Below are 12,960 nucleotides of genomic sequence, written 5' to 3' on the forward strand. Positions count from 1 at the left end.
TTATGTCTTCTTACTTGTAAAGCAGCATGTCTTAGCATTTACAATACTGGGAGATAGAAATATTAGGAATTATGTCATTCAACTATTGAACTGACTTGAAACACAGCACTGGAACAAAATAAGTTTGGTGTGATTTTTAAGTGAAAGCTAATGTGAAAACGTGGGAGCTTGAACCAGTGAAAACACCATAAATCTAAAACAATTTTCAAATGTACTAAGGAAAAAAATGGTGTTTCTGGTCTTGAAATTCCTCAAGGACACATTTTCTTTCTGAGTCATGATTTGTTTAGATTATATTTTATTAAACATTCTTTACAAATTTTAAAATACTGCTATTATACATGCACAAAGGAAAATCAGTTTGAAAAATTTCATGTAGGCATTCATTGAAGTCAACCACAAAACAGGAACATTTAATACCAGTTCTCAATATATATCTAAAGTGCATTATGTTACAAAAAATAGAGAAAGTCAGCAGCACCAAGATACGTTCACAAAATAAATACACCAATCAACAAAATAAATTAGGGTAAATGTGACAATAATAACTGTCTTAGCCTTAGCCAATAAAAATATTAAAAAAAAAAAAAAAAGGGAAATTCACAATAACCAAATGTGCAGTTTTGGAGAGCAATGGAACAAAAAGGTTTTATTCTGAGCATTTACAATATTTACAGGTAATAAATATTTTAATACTTCCCATATGTTCTATGTTCACTATTACAGAATACTGCAATATGTCTTCCAAAGATGTCTTGCTGAAAATATCAGCACCTCCTGCAGAGAAAAAAAAATAGGAAAAAACAAACAAACAAACATTAATTTTTCACTTTAAATATATAGACCCAATATTAATAACAAGAGTTACACAGACTATGGTGAGTGCACCTTGCTAATAAGCATTTGCACTAATAAGAGCTGTTTAAAGGTGCAGGTGCACTACAGTATTAGACATGTTTTCAAAATCTACTTCTTTCAGTATATCTCAGCTGACAGTATGAAGACCCGTAGTTTATTAGCTTAGACCATTGACTCTGCTATGCTGTATTCTCAGACAAATAGGAAAGAACTTTGGTTTTCTGTAGGGCCTTCCAGAATAACATTCCTGAGTGCAACAGGTAGAAAAAACATATCAGTCTATAATAAATATGTCAAGGGTGTATAGTTGGAGAAATGAGAAATTTTATTTGAAGATAAGAAAAATAAATTTCCTTTTGAACATTCTGGCAATCACATCCCTCGTGTGTAAGCAGTTTGGGCATTAGCTGGCTTATGGTTAGAATTGTCCCACAGGATTATTCAGTCTCTCTTTCTCACGGTGAGACCACCAGATAGACAGGGATCTGTTCATTGTGGAACTGTGTATTTCTGAACTGTCGCAACCATGAATTCTACTTTATTGAAGTCAGTTTAGGTCTTGAAGTGAAAAGATCCTTTACAGCATGTCTCTTTAAGGAGTTTAATAAAAGAAGAGACTTTATTCCTGAAATTCTCCCTTTGTGAGCCAAACATCTAGGACTGGAAAGAAAATGAGTATCCCATGTTAGGCCATGACTCCTGTTGCACTCAGACAAAGACGAAAATTTCAGTGTCAGCTGTATACAAGCCTAAGATTTGAGAGCTTTCTAACGGATGCTGGTGGGCTGGTGTGAGTTCTTTCTGTAATACTCCTTTCCTTGTGAGCATGGGAGAACAAAAGCAGAGCCTGCTTCTATCTGGCGCACGTAGTACTTGCTCTACATTATTTCAGTGCTGCAGGAAACGCTGAAGGGTTGGGCTTTTTTTCCCTTCTGCTGCTGTGAACAGCACATTTCTGTAATGCACCTTGGTTCCCTGGGAAACAGCTATAGAGTGGAATGCAGAGCTATAGGACAGAGTGTGATTCGCTCTGCTTCTGGATGGATCACTGAAGCTGTGGGTAGCGTTCCACATGGCAGACGTGTGTGGGTGTGAGACGCACACAAAGCAGCAAATCCTTGAGAGTTTAAGGGGATATTTTTATGTTCACATTGCAAGGGAAACTACATTTAACACAAGGAAGTCTGCTCATTTGAAAAGTTTCTTAGGAAATTAGGTAATAATAGTTTAATTGAATTGGAATGGGAATAGAGCTAAAATGTTCATGAGAAAGAATTTTTAAGTGCCTGGAATGGAATTACTAGCATGAAGCTCCTCAATAATTAACTAGGGTAATATTAGGGTGTATTCAGTCTGGAGCATAACAATAGCACTGTTCATACAGCATGACTGTATATTTTGTGTCTGCACTACACAGGGCCATTTTTAAGAGGGTAACATTTTCACTCTGGCTTGTATTCTGGTCTTTATTATAGAGTTTAAGCTAAACCACAGCTCAACAATGAACTTTGTACTAATGACTACTTGTAAGATTTTTTCTGTGATTTTGCCTCTGATTGTCTATTTTTATGAGATAGTTTTTGTAGAAATTCAAAGTTTTGGTCTTTTTTCTGATCTAAACTCAAAATTTTGGAACTGAGATGGGGCAAAGAGTTGGCGTGAGGATTTTAATTCAGCCTGTTTAGCAGGAAGGAATAAGATGTACAGGGAAAAAACAGGCTACTGCACTGTGCAGTATTTCTTCATTTCTTCATTGTAAGGAAGTTATGCTCCTGCTGAGCTGAAACTAGTCTTAAGCATGCTACAAAAGCAGTTTCTACCAATGTAGTATTTGGATATCGTCCACATAATCCTTCCTTGTACAGCACCAGCAAATAGAGGAGAAGTTCCTGATTTAGTTCAGCATGGCTGAGGAATCAACTTCACCAAAACTCAGTCATCCCTCCATCTAAATTGCCAGTAACAGCACAGAAAACTGCACTGAACCTGTCTCCCTCTATCTGAAGTAAAGACGGAGTTAGGTCTTGCATTCATTTAAAGCTCAAATCTTCTGTCAGCTTCAGGGATAATGGTAGATTCCTACTTTAGCTGGGCAGAACCAACATAATATACTCTGTCCTTGTGAAGAAGGAAAATTATTTTCCTGTTTCAGGATTTCTCTTTAATTTTTTTTTAATTAAATATCTACAGTATAGGGCCTCTAAAGAGGCCTCTAGATTTCTAAAGGAATTTGTTTCTGCAATGTCATAATCTTGGGTATCTTGGGCAACAGTATCAAAAAGATAAGGTCAGGATTCCAAGGTAAAGCTTAATGCATTCAGTTATTCAATCATGACTGAAACAGGAAGACTGAATTCAGACTACTGTCTAAATTCAGGCTTGTATCTGCCATTCTTTTACAGCTCCTTGTGGTTATATACACAAATAAATAGTCAAATTGCCCATGGATTTTTTTCCCTACATTCATAATCTCTATATTTTGCATACACTTCTGCAACTGCAGTTCCTTAAGACCTATTGAAAGTTCAGACATCTTCTGACAGGAGTACCAGAACGTGCCTTTCCTAGGTGACTGTGTCAAACCCATCTTCTCTTACATCACTAATGACTACTATAGCCACACTAACTGGTTTGTGGCCAGGCTGAATGGCTAGCCTTGGACAGCAGTAACTTGTGTAGATGCCAACAGAAGTTGAGACAATAGAGTATGCTGCAAACAGCACCCTCTGAATTCAAACAAAAGTCTGAATTTTAGTAAGTCTCACAGCTGGCATCTCTTTCTAAGGGACATACTGTGATCAAGCGATATTTCTGTTGTGTCTCATTGTGCCAAAGCAGGAGAGGAGACACAAGGGTGAGTTTTCTTTGCTGTTGAGAATGAAAACATTTGAGGATAACTGAGGAGAGGATTACTTGGCCTTGTCCACAAGTGTACAGACTTCCATTCAAACTGAGATAACTGCAAGAGGATGAGTCACTCAGCGCATCTCTACTTGAAACTTCAGTACACCTCTGCCCTGAAAACCCTTCATTGTCATACACAAGGAAAGCACATCTACTTCCAAAAGTAAAGCTCAATATTTTTCAGCAGCCGTATAATTGTTTCACAAGCTAGTAGAAGTATGGAACTGAATTAAAAAATTCTAATTGTGTGGAAAATCTTATGTTTGCAGATATTAGCATGAGGATTTTTCCATTTTCTCTTCTAAGATTAAGTAGCAAAATGACAAACTATAAGGTAGGGATAGGAAAGTTACAAGAGAGGGAAGATGTTGAGAGAAAAGAAAGAAAATTTGGCCGTTTTATAAATGCAGAGCCTTAATTAAAACTCAGTTTTCAGTCTGTGATGGCCTGAGATATAAAGTGAGAGACATTAGGAAGTTTTAATGAATTTGATGTGCTTTCTTTCAGCAGAAATAACTGTTATTGCTACACAGTTTCTAGAAGCTCGTTTTGACAATAAGCAGTTTACTAGAATTTTTTGCAATCAGAAAGGAAGCCTTCATGGAGTATACACTACTATGATAGTGACTCTGTCACCAGAGGTAAAATACTTACTTTCTGGTGCAGATTTGACAGTGGGAAGTGGAAAGGGTTACTTACCTTGACACAATGCATAGCTGAAAAACCCATTGCGCACCTATGGCCATAAAGATGTGCTACTACTCCAAATTCAAATAATGTCTTGACCTCACACACAGAAGGGTAAGAATTTCAGTAAATGTATGATATGTGTGTGGAAAAGATATAGCAGAATTACCTTAAAATATGATTATGTGTAGTAATGGAGTTGTCCAAGACTGGGCTCTCAGTTACGTTGCTTCCATATATGCCAGAATTTAGCCAAGCTGAGCGAGCTCGCCTCTTTTTCTTCTCTTGTTCCTTACGTTTTCCAGGCTTCGCTTTCTTTTTCTTCCCTGATACCTTCAGGGGCTGTTCTTTATAGGTCTGTGATTTGTTTGTCTCCTGAGTTAGGTATCTGCCCTCATCTTCACTGCCAAATCGGACAGGGTAGTTCTTTGTGTTGGTAGCAGGCTTAGGATTAGGTGAGACCTCTGAAGTTGCACGGATTTCTGCAGTGTTGACACCTTCAATTAAATTTTGAAGGAATATCCTTCTTCGTAAGTCTTGGATTGATTTGCCCTTGTCATGCAGTAGCTGGTGCTCTGATACAGCCCGTTTGCTGAAGAAAGAGAGGAACAGAAGAGGCATTTATGATTTGGTGACTGCCAAATGCTTGGCAGCAATCCTCTCTCCTCTAGTAGAGATTGGGCACCAGATCTCAGAGCTGGAGACATCCAGTGAAATCACACTGCTGGAGCAAATCCTGATTCTCAAAGTAGCTGCTCCCTACAGAGAAAGGAAAGACCTAAACTAGTAGTAATTTTCAGCTGACTGACCACACATCACTGGATCTCGGGTTGGATTACTCACTACTCTGTTCTAGGAAAGCTTTTAAATTCTTAATATATCACACTCAAGGCAGTAAAACCAAGAAGGTAGTTTCCAGAAGTAGGAAAACTGCAGCATCAGGTAATGGAGTGCAGCAGCCAAATAAGAGGGAATAACAAGTTCTGAAGCCAGAAGCTGTATTTATACAACATCATTCTAATAATTTTCTTCTGCACAGTCACATACTTAGTAAATATAAATAAATACATGAAATCGTATTTCAGTTCTAAATTTAAATAAGTACTATTGTAGGAATGTAATGGAAAAATGTTCGGATTTGGGTGCCTGAAACATAAGCACTTCAGTCCATAATGAGCTATCCAGAGAGGCAGCTTGCTCAACAGCGGTGATGAGTATCTGCCGCTCATGTTGATTTTACAACTTGGTCACTTATGTCTAATTACAGTTTTAGATGCCTTTATGGCATTCCATTAAGATGTGAACTTTACGGGACAGACTTCTTGTCTTTGCAAAGTTTTACATTAACTCTCCAGAGCATCTTAGTTTCAGTAGTTCTCTGGTATTCTTTCAAAGTTCATGATATTTTAGTTCACTGATCTCTTTCTAGATTTTGAGGAATTAGGAGATGGTTATAAATCTGTCTTTCAGAGATTTCTTATTGGCAGACAAGGCATGAAATGTCTGATGAAAGAAGATATAAGTGGCACCTGGATAATAAATAACTGTGAAAAATGGAGTCTTTTTTTCTTGATGTGGGTTAGATGCACAGCTGCACTGTGAATCACAGAAAGAGTGCAGGCTGGGATTTTAGTCATGTTCTCATGAACACTATAATACAGTTTATCCTTCCAATTGTCCTAATTCAATGTACTGAAACTGGCTACGTATCCTCTCATCTTGTATCAGGGTACTGTATGTGATTGGATTCTTACTGGCCAAAGAAAATGAATTCATTGCCTTGCCTGTCATGTAATCATTTGGTCAGCTAGCTGGATACATAGCTGTTTCTGAGCTCTGGTAAAATGGGAGGAACACACAAATGTCAGTGAGCATTCCTTCCTTCCCATCTCTAATTATCCTGCAAGATTTCAAAATGTGGTGGACAATGATAGTGTGCTAAATGATTGGAACTGTTCTGTAATTTATCTTGCAGAGTCCCTTTAGATTTGTGATTTGACCAACAGTAGAGCTATCTGAATTTGGTAACTTCATGTAGCATGGGTGTAAGAGCATCCCTTTCACTATTTATCTTTGTAAATTTGCAATTTTGTTAGTATCAGGTGCAACTGATTAGTTCAAGTGATATTGCATCTCCATTACTCCACATAAAATTCAAGCACTTCTCCCATTCTACTGACAGATGACTGTTTTCTCATGAAATGATGCAACCAGGATACTTGCTCAAAATCAGGCCTATGTACTCAAGTTTGTGAGCATACATTTAGCCAAAAATTGTCTGTGATGCTTTAAGTGTCTCCAGATCAGATGAACATCAGATGACTTCAGGCCTTAGGGCAACTGTTTTATGTCCTTCAACTCAATGCTTCTAAGCAAAAATGCAATACAATAACACTAAGCTGAACCCATATAGTTTTATTCTCTTCAGTACAGCTGTGACCACTAATATAAGCCCAAGATCTCTCCCAAGATAGTTTTCTCTGACCAGTTCAACTCTCCAATAGCCATCTCTAACAATCTTCCCATTAAAGTCAATCTGATCTGCAAGTGCACTGCTAAAACTAGCACCTTAGTCTCCTCTGAATACTATTTCTCAGCTCTTTGTCAGGCTGTCCATGGTGGTGCACATTACTGTCCTAGCTTCAGTAATTTATTTTCCCAGAATTTTTGCATGGAAAATGCTCTCCTTCTCCTCTTTGAGTCTGTAAAAACATGCAAAATCTTCATGATTTACTGAGACTAAAATAGCGCGTCTCACTATTTATCACGGACAGCCTAAAGCCACCCTGATCCTCTAAAGGTTATTTGGTCAATTTACCCTCTGTGACAAAATTCTGAATCTCTAAAGCCTGTTATTAAAGTACTCTCAATTGAAAAGCTTTTCCATTTTACAGAGCTGAAGCCTAAATATTTAGTTCCGGATCACAAAAGACAGACAAAGAGCATTATACAATCTGCATATTGTGCAAGTAGGCATTTCCAAAATAATTCAAAGACTGATATGTGAAGGGTTAGTGTGCCAAACGGGGTGGGTTTCTGTTTAAATGTCTGTATGATATTTAGCATCAAGTCTGTCCGCAAATAATGATCTGCTATTCCAGATAATTGAATAACATTACACAGTGTTGCATTTCACATGACTTTTATTACTCAGCCAGGCTAAAGGATTACATTTTGCCTACCAATTTCCTTCTTATGCTCTAGATCAAAATATCCCTAAACAAAGAAGATATGGCAGATATATATCTCCTTGACCTTCTATCTCCTTCTACTCAATTACTTGAACTCTTTTGTTTATAAAATCAGGGAAAAATACTTGTCCAAGGCTGATGTAAGAAGTACTTCATACTGCAGATATCAACAGTATCTCACCCCCACACACCAAGCAGGAACGTAATGGAAACTGAAATGATTACGTTCACTTGTCGGGGACAATATGTAAAAAATATTGGATTGTTAGGGTTAAGATGACCCACTGGAGGTTCCTTTCATCCTTCTATAAGAGCATCTATCATTCAAGGAAAAAGATTCTGACACCAAACCAAGTACAGTAAATACTAAACTAACTCATGGTAGGTGCTTTTGAGAGGATGGTGATGGTTTGTATTTAAGCAGAGTGCCCAGATTAATCACTGTACCCAAGTACACTGTGTGCATATGAGACCTGATGTCTTGTGGGGGAAATATTAGAAAGTCATTCTGACTTTAAGCATGTACTTTCAGATAAGCTGTTTTTTTCAGGCACATTTTTCTTATTTTTTGTTTTCCACTAAGTAACTGGAGTCACCAAGAAGAAACACTTTTCAAGCAACAACTTGCTATGTCAGAGTTGCTCTTATTTAACTGTTATTATCCTTGACTATTCACATTAATTCTGATCAGCAAAATAACTGGAAAGGATTCAGTCAACTCACTGTCTGGGTTTTGCAAGACAGTGCCCTTGCCACAGGCTCCAATGGTTCAGCAGCTTTCACTCCCTATCTCAGAGTTATGAAAAATATTTCCAACAGGTTTGGGGACATGGTGCTGCAGCATTTGGGCATGCTGATAAAAATATAGAATTTCACTTTGAGACATTATTGGGTTTCTCAGAAGTTCTGTAGTAACTAAAATATTTCCATAACAAATAAGCCTGGCAATCTTTTCTTGGAACAATTTGATATGGCTTTCCTTGAGAGATTTGCCTTAGCAAGGCCTAGAGAACCAAACCTTTTTCATTTTGACTATTTTTGCGTGGCTATGAGAACATGCTTTAGTATTTTCATTCACTACTTGTTGGGTTGTCATGGGTTAAGCATTTTAATGAAAACAAACTTATATATTATATCTATCTGTATACATACACATACACACACACATATATATATAGACTTATGTGAGTTATTAACCATTAACTCTAGGAATGGTTTGTGGTGATATTAAAACAGGACACATGTTTGAGTGTGGTGTCTGTGTTTGTGCTGTACCCACAAACAAAACAATGTGAATGCCACTAACTAACAACTATCTGGTTTCTTGTGTATGTTTTACATACCACTGCAAAGAGGTGGCTGAGTAATGTTTCAAGTGTTTAATTTCCACTTTTTTCTCCTGCAGCCAGGATGGAATTTGGTTGTTGGGAAGACCTCTAATCCTGACTTCTATAAACAAATGTTAGAACAATGCTAACCTCTCTCAAGAAGAGAAAGATTATTTCTTAGCAATTTTAAAAATTATTTTTATTTTTTACAAATTTGGCTTATATCCAGTTCAGAGTTTCTCAGCATAGGAAATACAGCATTTTAATGCACTTCAATTATTTTAGGATTTTATATATGAAGCTGAAGATTTGACCCTCTGGGTCAAAGATTATGCTCTTACATGAAAAGAAATAGCTCAACAGTAGCTTTCAGGAATAGAAAACAGCTAAGCACTGACAGGTTTAGTAGAACACATTGTAGCACTAGCAGCAACATGATGTTCTACACGATTTGCTGTAGAAATTTGCTTGTAGGAAATCGTAATAGCTGTCTGCTTGGTGCCAAAGTTCAGGTTTGAAGTCACTTCACTTGGGGAATATTCTTGGTACTTAAACAAGAGAAGGAGTGATATTTGAAAATTTTGTCCTTATGGATGTAACAAAACAGTTACAAGGAAACCCATGTGAATTTGCTTGCTATGTTATATTTCCCCACATGTTGTAACTGAATTTTCTAACACACTTTCTCTAGCTCAACTTCCTTCTGAATTCTGTAAGAATATAGCCCTCCACAGTCAGTCTAAAGTGTTTCTACTTTAGAAAATCTGATGCAAGTCCAATAAGAGCCAGTGAAATACACATGTGAGACAACTGCTCCTGCATCAGCTTTTCTGTATTTTGCTTAGGTTATATTAGCATGAGCCATGATGATTATTTTGGAAGGAGCAAAAGGATCGTTTCCTGAAGAGAATCTCTTAAGTTACATTATAATTTGTCAGAAATATGCTTTTGCTTCTAAGTCATATGCTGGACTCTCTTTGAAAAATAAATAAATAAGTAGGCTGAAGTACCAGTCCAAATAGCGTTCAGTTCCCCAGTTTCACTATGGCTGTAACTGATGTGCACTTTCACTGCCCTTATCGATACTGGTTCTGTGCCAGCACTGAAGTACATGGCATTTCGTACTACCTGCAAAACCGGCAACAGCCCGATGAAACGTACTACTCCCCTCAGAAGTGCAAAGAGGTGCACCGGCAATAGCTCACCTCCGACAAGCGTGCAGCTGCACGCTGCTCCCCGCAGGTCGGAACCCCTCTGTGCCAGTATTGCCTTCCCAGTGCTCTGTCAGCATAGCAACTTCCCCGAACGTCCCTTGCCATTGTCTCAGCCCAAACCGAGCCCAGAGCAAACTGAGGCAGGCAGCCCACAGCCATGCTTGCCAGGACTCCCCTCAGCACCCCCCGGGGTCCCGGGCCCTCCTCACCCACATCCTGACCGAAAGAAATTCAGGTAACTCACAGTCTGCGGCTGATCCCCTCTACCGATCTTCCGTAGGAGGGCACAGAATAACTCAGCAGAAACACCGCGAAACTCCACTGCTGAAAGAGTTTCGTGAACATCATATCCTCCGGGGCTTAAACCTGCAAGGAAAGGAGGGGTCAGTCCTGAGCGACACATGCGCGGGCTCCGTCCCCAGGCAGTCCCTTGCTGTCAGTTCTGCCAGCTCGCAAGCTGGGAAGGATAAACAAACTTTTGGAACTCTCCGCAACAGCTCACTTCTTCCAAACTTTGCTCCGGCTCTCGCCTTTCCTTGCTGTCTGCCGCTCGCTCGCTTCCTCCCTCCCTCCGTCCGTCCCTCCTCCCTCTCTCTGTCTTTGGCCGCCCGGAGGCAAGATCTCCCTTAACACTAGTTTAAAAAAAGTCTAGCTCGTATTTGAATCGTGTTCAAGAGCTCGTCTCCCCGAGCAGTGTTCAATTCTAAGCTGGAAAGCGGCTGTCCCAAGGCTTTATGTTACAAGAGAAGCCCTCTTTTCCGATAAGGAAAGATTTCCAAAAGTCATCACAGCTCCTATTGTAAACATACGCTCATACAGGTCCAGGCGGGCAGAAAATCACTTCTCTAAGTATACCTCTGCGGAAGTTAGATTCACACTCTCTGTTCCTGAGAAGTTGCGTTCTCACTGTGACGAACGCCCCGAAGAAAGTAAAGAGTTCTGCCCAGCAGTTCCATGTCTGAAGCGGGGCAGCGCAGTGCCGCCCGGGGGTTGGTAGGCATGCCAAGCCCCGCAGGTTGGAGGCCGCGATGCTCACACGGCCCGGGGCAGCCCGCGGGAGAGCTGCGGGAGCACGGCGGACTTTGCAAAGAGATGGCGCCCGAGGAACATGTGCGGAGCCCTGTACGTATTCGCAGCCAAAAGGGAGGCTGGAAAGCAGCACTTCCCGGGACTGGGATCAAAAGGGAGCGGAGAAAGGGAAACACCCGACAACACAGGCACGCAACAGACCCTGAGCGCTCCGGCCAAGCAATCCGCATCTTCTGCAGCCGAGCTTTTTCCTCTCTCCCTTTCTTTTCCCCACTTGGTGTTTACCCTCAGGTCAGCACCTCCCCTGCCGCAACACGGATCCTCCATCCGAGGGGCAACTTCCAGCTCAAGCCCCAAAACCCAGTCTAGGATCCTCGCCACCTTTCCTTTCTCACACCTACCGTTGTTCGTCGCAGTTCCTCTATTAGCTGGAGGGCTGATTCCTAATGATGTTAATTGTACGCTAGTAAAGGCGGGGAGGGGGAGGGCTGGGGGGGAGGGCTGGGGGAAGGACTCGGTGTCTACGAACACAAGCGCTCTTGGCCAAAAAAGTAAGTTAGTGGAAAGTTTTCTCCTCCTCTCCCTTTCGCCTTCAATTTCTCCCCGTGTGGAAGTGGCTCCCGCCAGAGAGATTCAGACCCTGGGTTAAGTCGCTCTGCAGGGTGGAAGAGTCAATGCGAGCGGGGCAAGCCCGGACTCCCCTCGAGACTCGGTCTATCCCGTATCCCTTGGGACAACCCCGCGTCTCGACACCCAGTTTTCCATCTCTGGAAAACGTTTAGGTAAAACCAGAGTTACCACAATCATCCCTTTTCTTCAGCCTGCATGAGAAAGAAACTGCCCCTGGCCTTGCTGAAGCAATGAGAAAGCCGCGGAACCGCGGCGGTATCCCATTCCTCTTTTCCCCCCGAGAGCTCGATTTACAGCAAAAGCTTCCCCTGAGCCCTCACAAGCCGCAACAAAACGCTGAGGTGTGCCGGGTGGTAGTTTCTGCTCATCCTCTGCCCACAGTCAGGGATGCTTTCTGGGAGATTTTGTGTGCAAGCGGACCATTTTTATACCTGCAGGTTATTTCGCATTTGCTTGCTGCCACAATAAAACCCCCACCACCTTCGCCAAAATTCACAGCATGCCAGCAAATAAAACCAAAAACATAAGAGCTGAAACAGAAATCATGCTGAAAACATTAAATTCCCTGAACACCTGGTAGGCTATAAAAGTACGGGCAATAAGCTTCTTTGAATTATACTGTCATTTTGACTAATTAAAAATAATTGTGAAATTCCTTGAGAACAGCCCCCCCACGTTCTCATAGGTCTATTGCATTAATAGTAAAATGTCCATCAGATATTTTTAGAATTTTCTTTCCCCCAGAAATTGAAAAAGAAAAAGAAAGAAAGAAAGAAAGAAGGAAAGAAAGAAAGAAAAAAAAAAAAAGGCAACCCTTACAGATTCTGGAAAAACAAATAGTCTTTATAAAACTGGAATGCTAAAGTTTCTTCAAAATTTATTACTTCACCTTTTCCTTGAGTTACAGCCCTCTGTGCCTCTCAGAGATCACCTTGGCCAACAGTGGTTAATCTTCTCAGCAACTGCTTCCAAAGCTATGTTCTATCCTAAGGAAAAAAAAAAAAAAAAAAAAAAAAAAAAGAAAAAAAAGAAAAAAAAAGAAGAGAAAATAGCTTTTAAAATATATGCAGATCTGCAGACTTTTTATTCTGCCTGCAACAAATTAGAGCTAAATAAAGG

At 40.2% G+C, this 12,960-nt stretch overlaps 1 protein-coding gene across 4 annotated transcripts; it reads right to left on the minus strand.

The window, feature by feature from the left end:
• Positions 1 to 281: 281 nt before the first annotated feature.
• On the minus strand, positions 282 to 11,711 carry PTHLH (parathyroid hormone like hormone). Of its 4 annotated transcripts, none has more exons than XM_003202552.5 (4): positions 11,613 to 11,710; positions 10,427 to 10,548; positions 4,619 to 5,041; positions 282 to 777 (listed from the first exon to the last, which is right to left on the minus strand). In XM_003202552.5, the coding sequence occupies exons 2-4, from the start codon at positions 10,528 to 10,530 to the stop codon at positions 768 to 770; spliced, it is 537 nt and encodes a 178-aa protein (XP_003202600.1). In that variant the 5' UTR covers positions 10,531 to 10,548; positions 11,613 to 11,710; the 3' UTR covers positions 282 to 767. The 4 variants fall into 4 exon arrangements, with proteins under 4 accessions (XP_003202600.1, XP_010714599.1, XP_085089832.1 ...); XM_010716297.4 differs by lacking the exon at positions 11,613 to 11,710 and adding an exon at positions 11,038 to 11,179; XM_085233706.1 differs by lacking the exon at positions 11,613 to 11,710 and adding an exon at positions 10,685 to 10,815.
• Between the last annotated feature and the right edge of the window lie 1,249 nt (positions 11,712 to 12,960).

This window comes from Meleagris gallopavo, chromosome 1, assembly GCF_905368555.1.
Source record: "Meleagris gallopavo chromosome 1, MGAL_WU_HG_1.1, whole genome shotgun sequence".
Classification (NCBI taxonomy): Eukaryota; Metazoa; Chordata; class Aves; order Galliformes; family Phasianidae; genus Meleagris; species Meleagris gallopavo.

Coding starts and splice junctions, on each gene's coding strand:
- PTHLH (XM_003202552.5), bottom strand. CDS start 10,530: ATGATGTTCACGAAACTCTTTCAGCAGTGGAGTTTCGCGGTGTTTCTG. Junction 5,042..10,426: donor GAGGGGATCAGCCGCAGACT/GTGAGTTACCTG, acceptor CTCTTTCTTCAG/CAAACGGGCTGTATCAGAGC.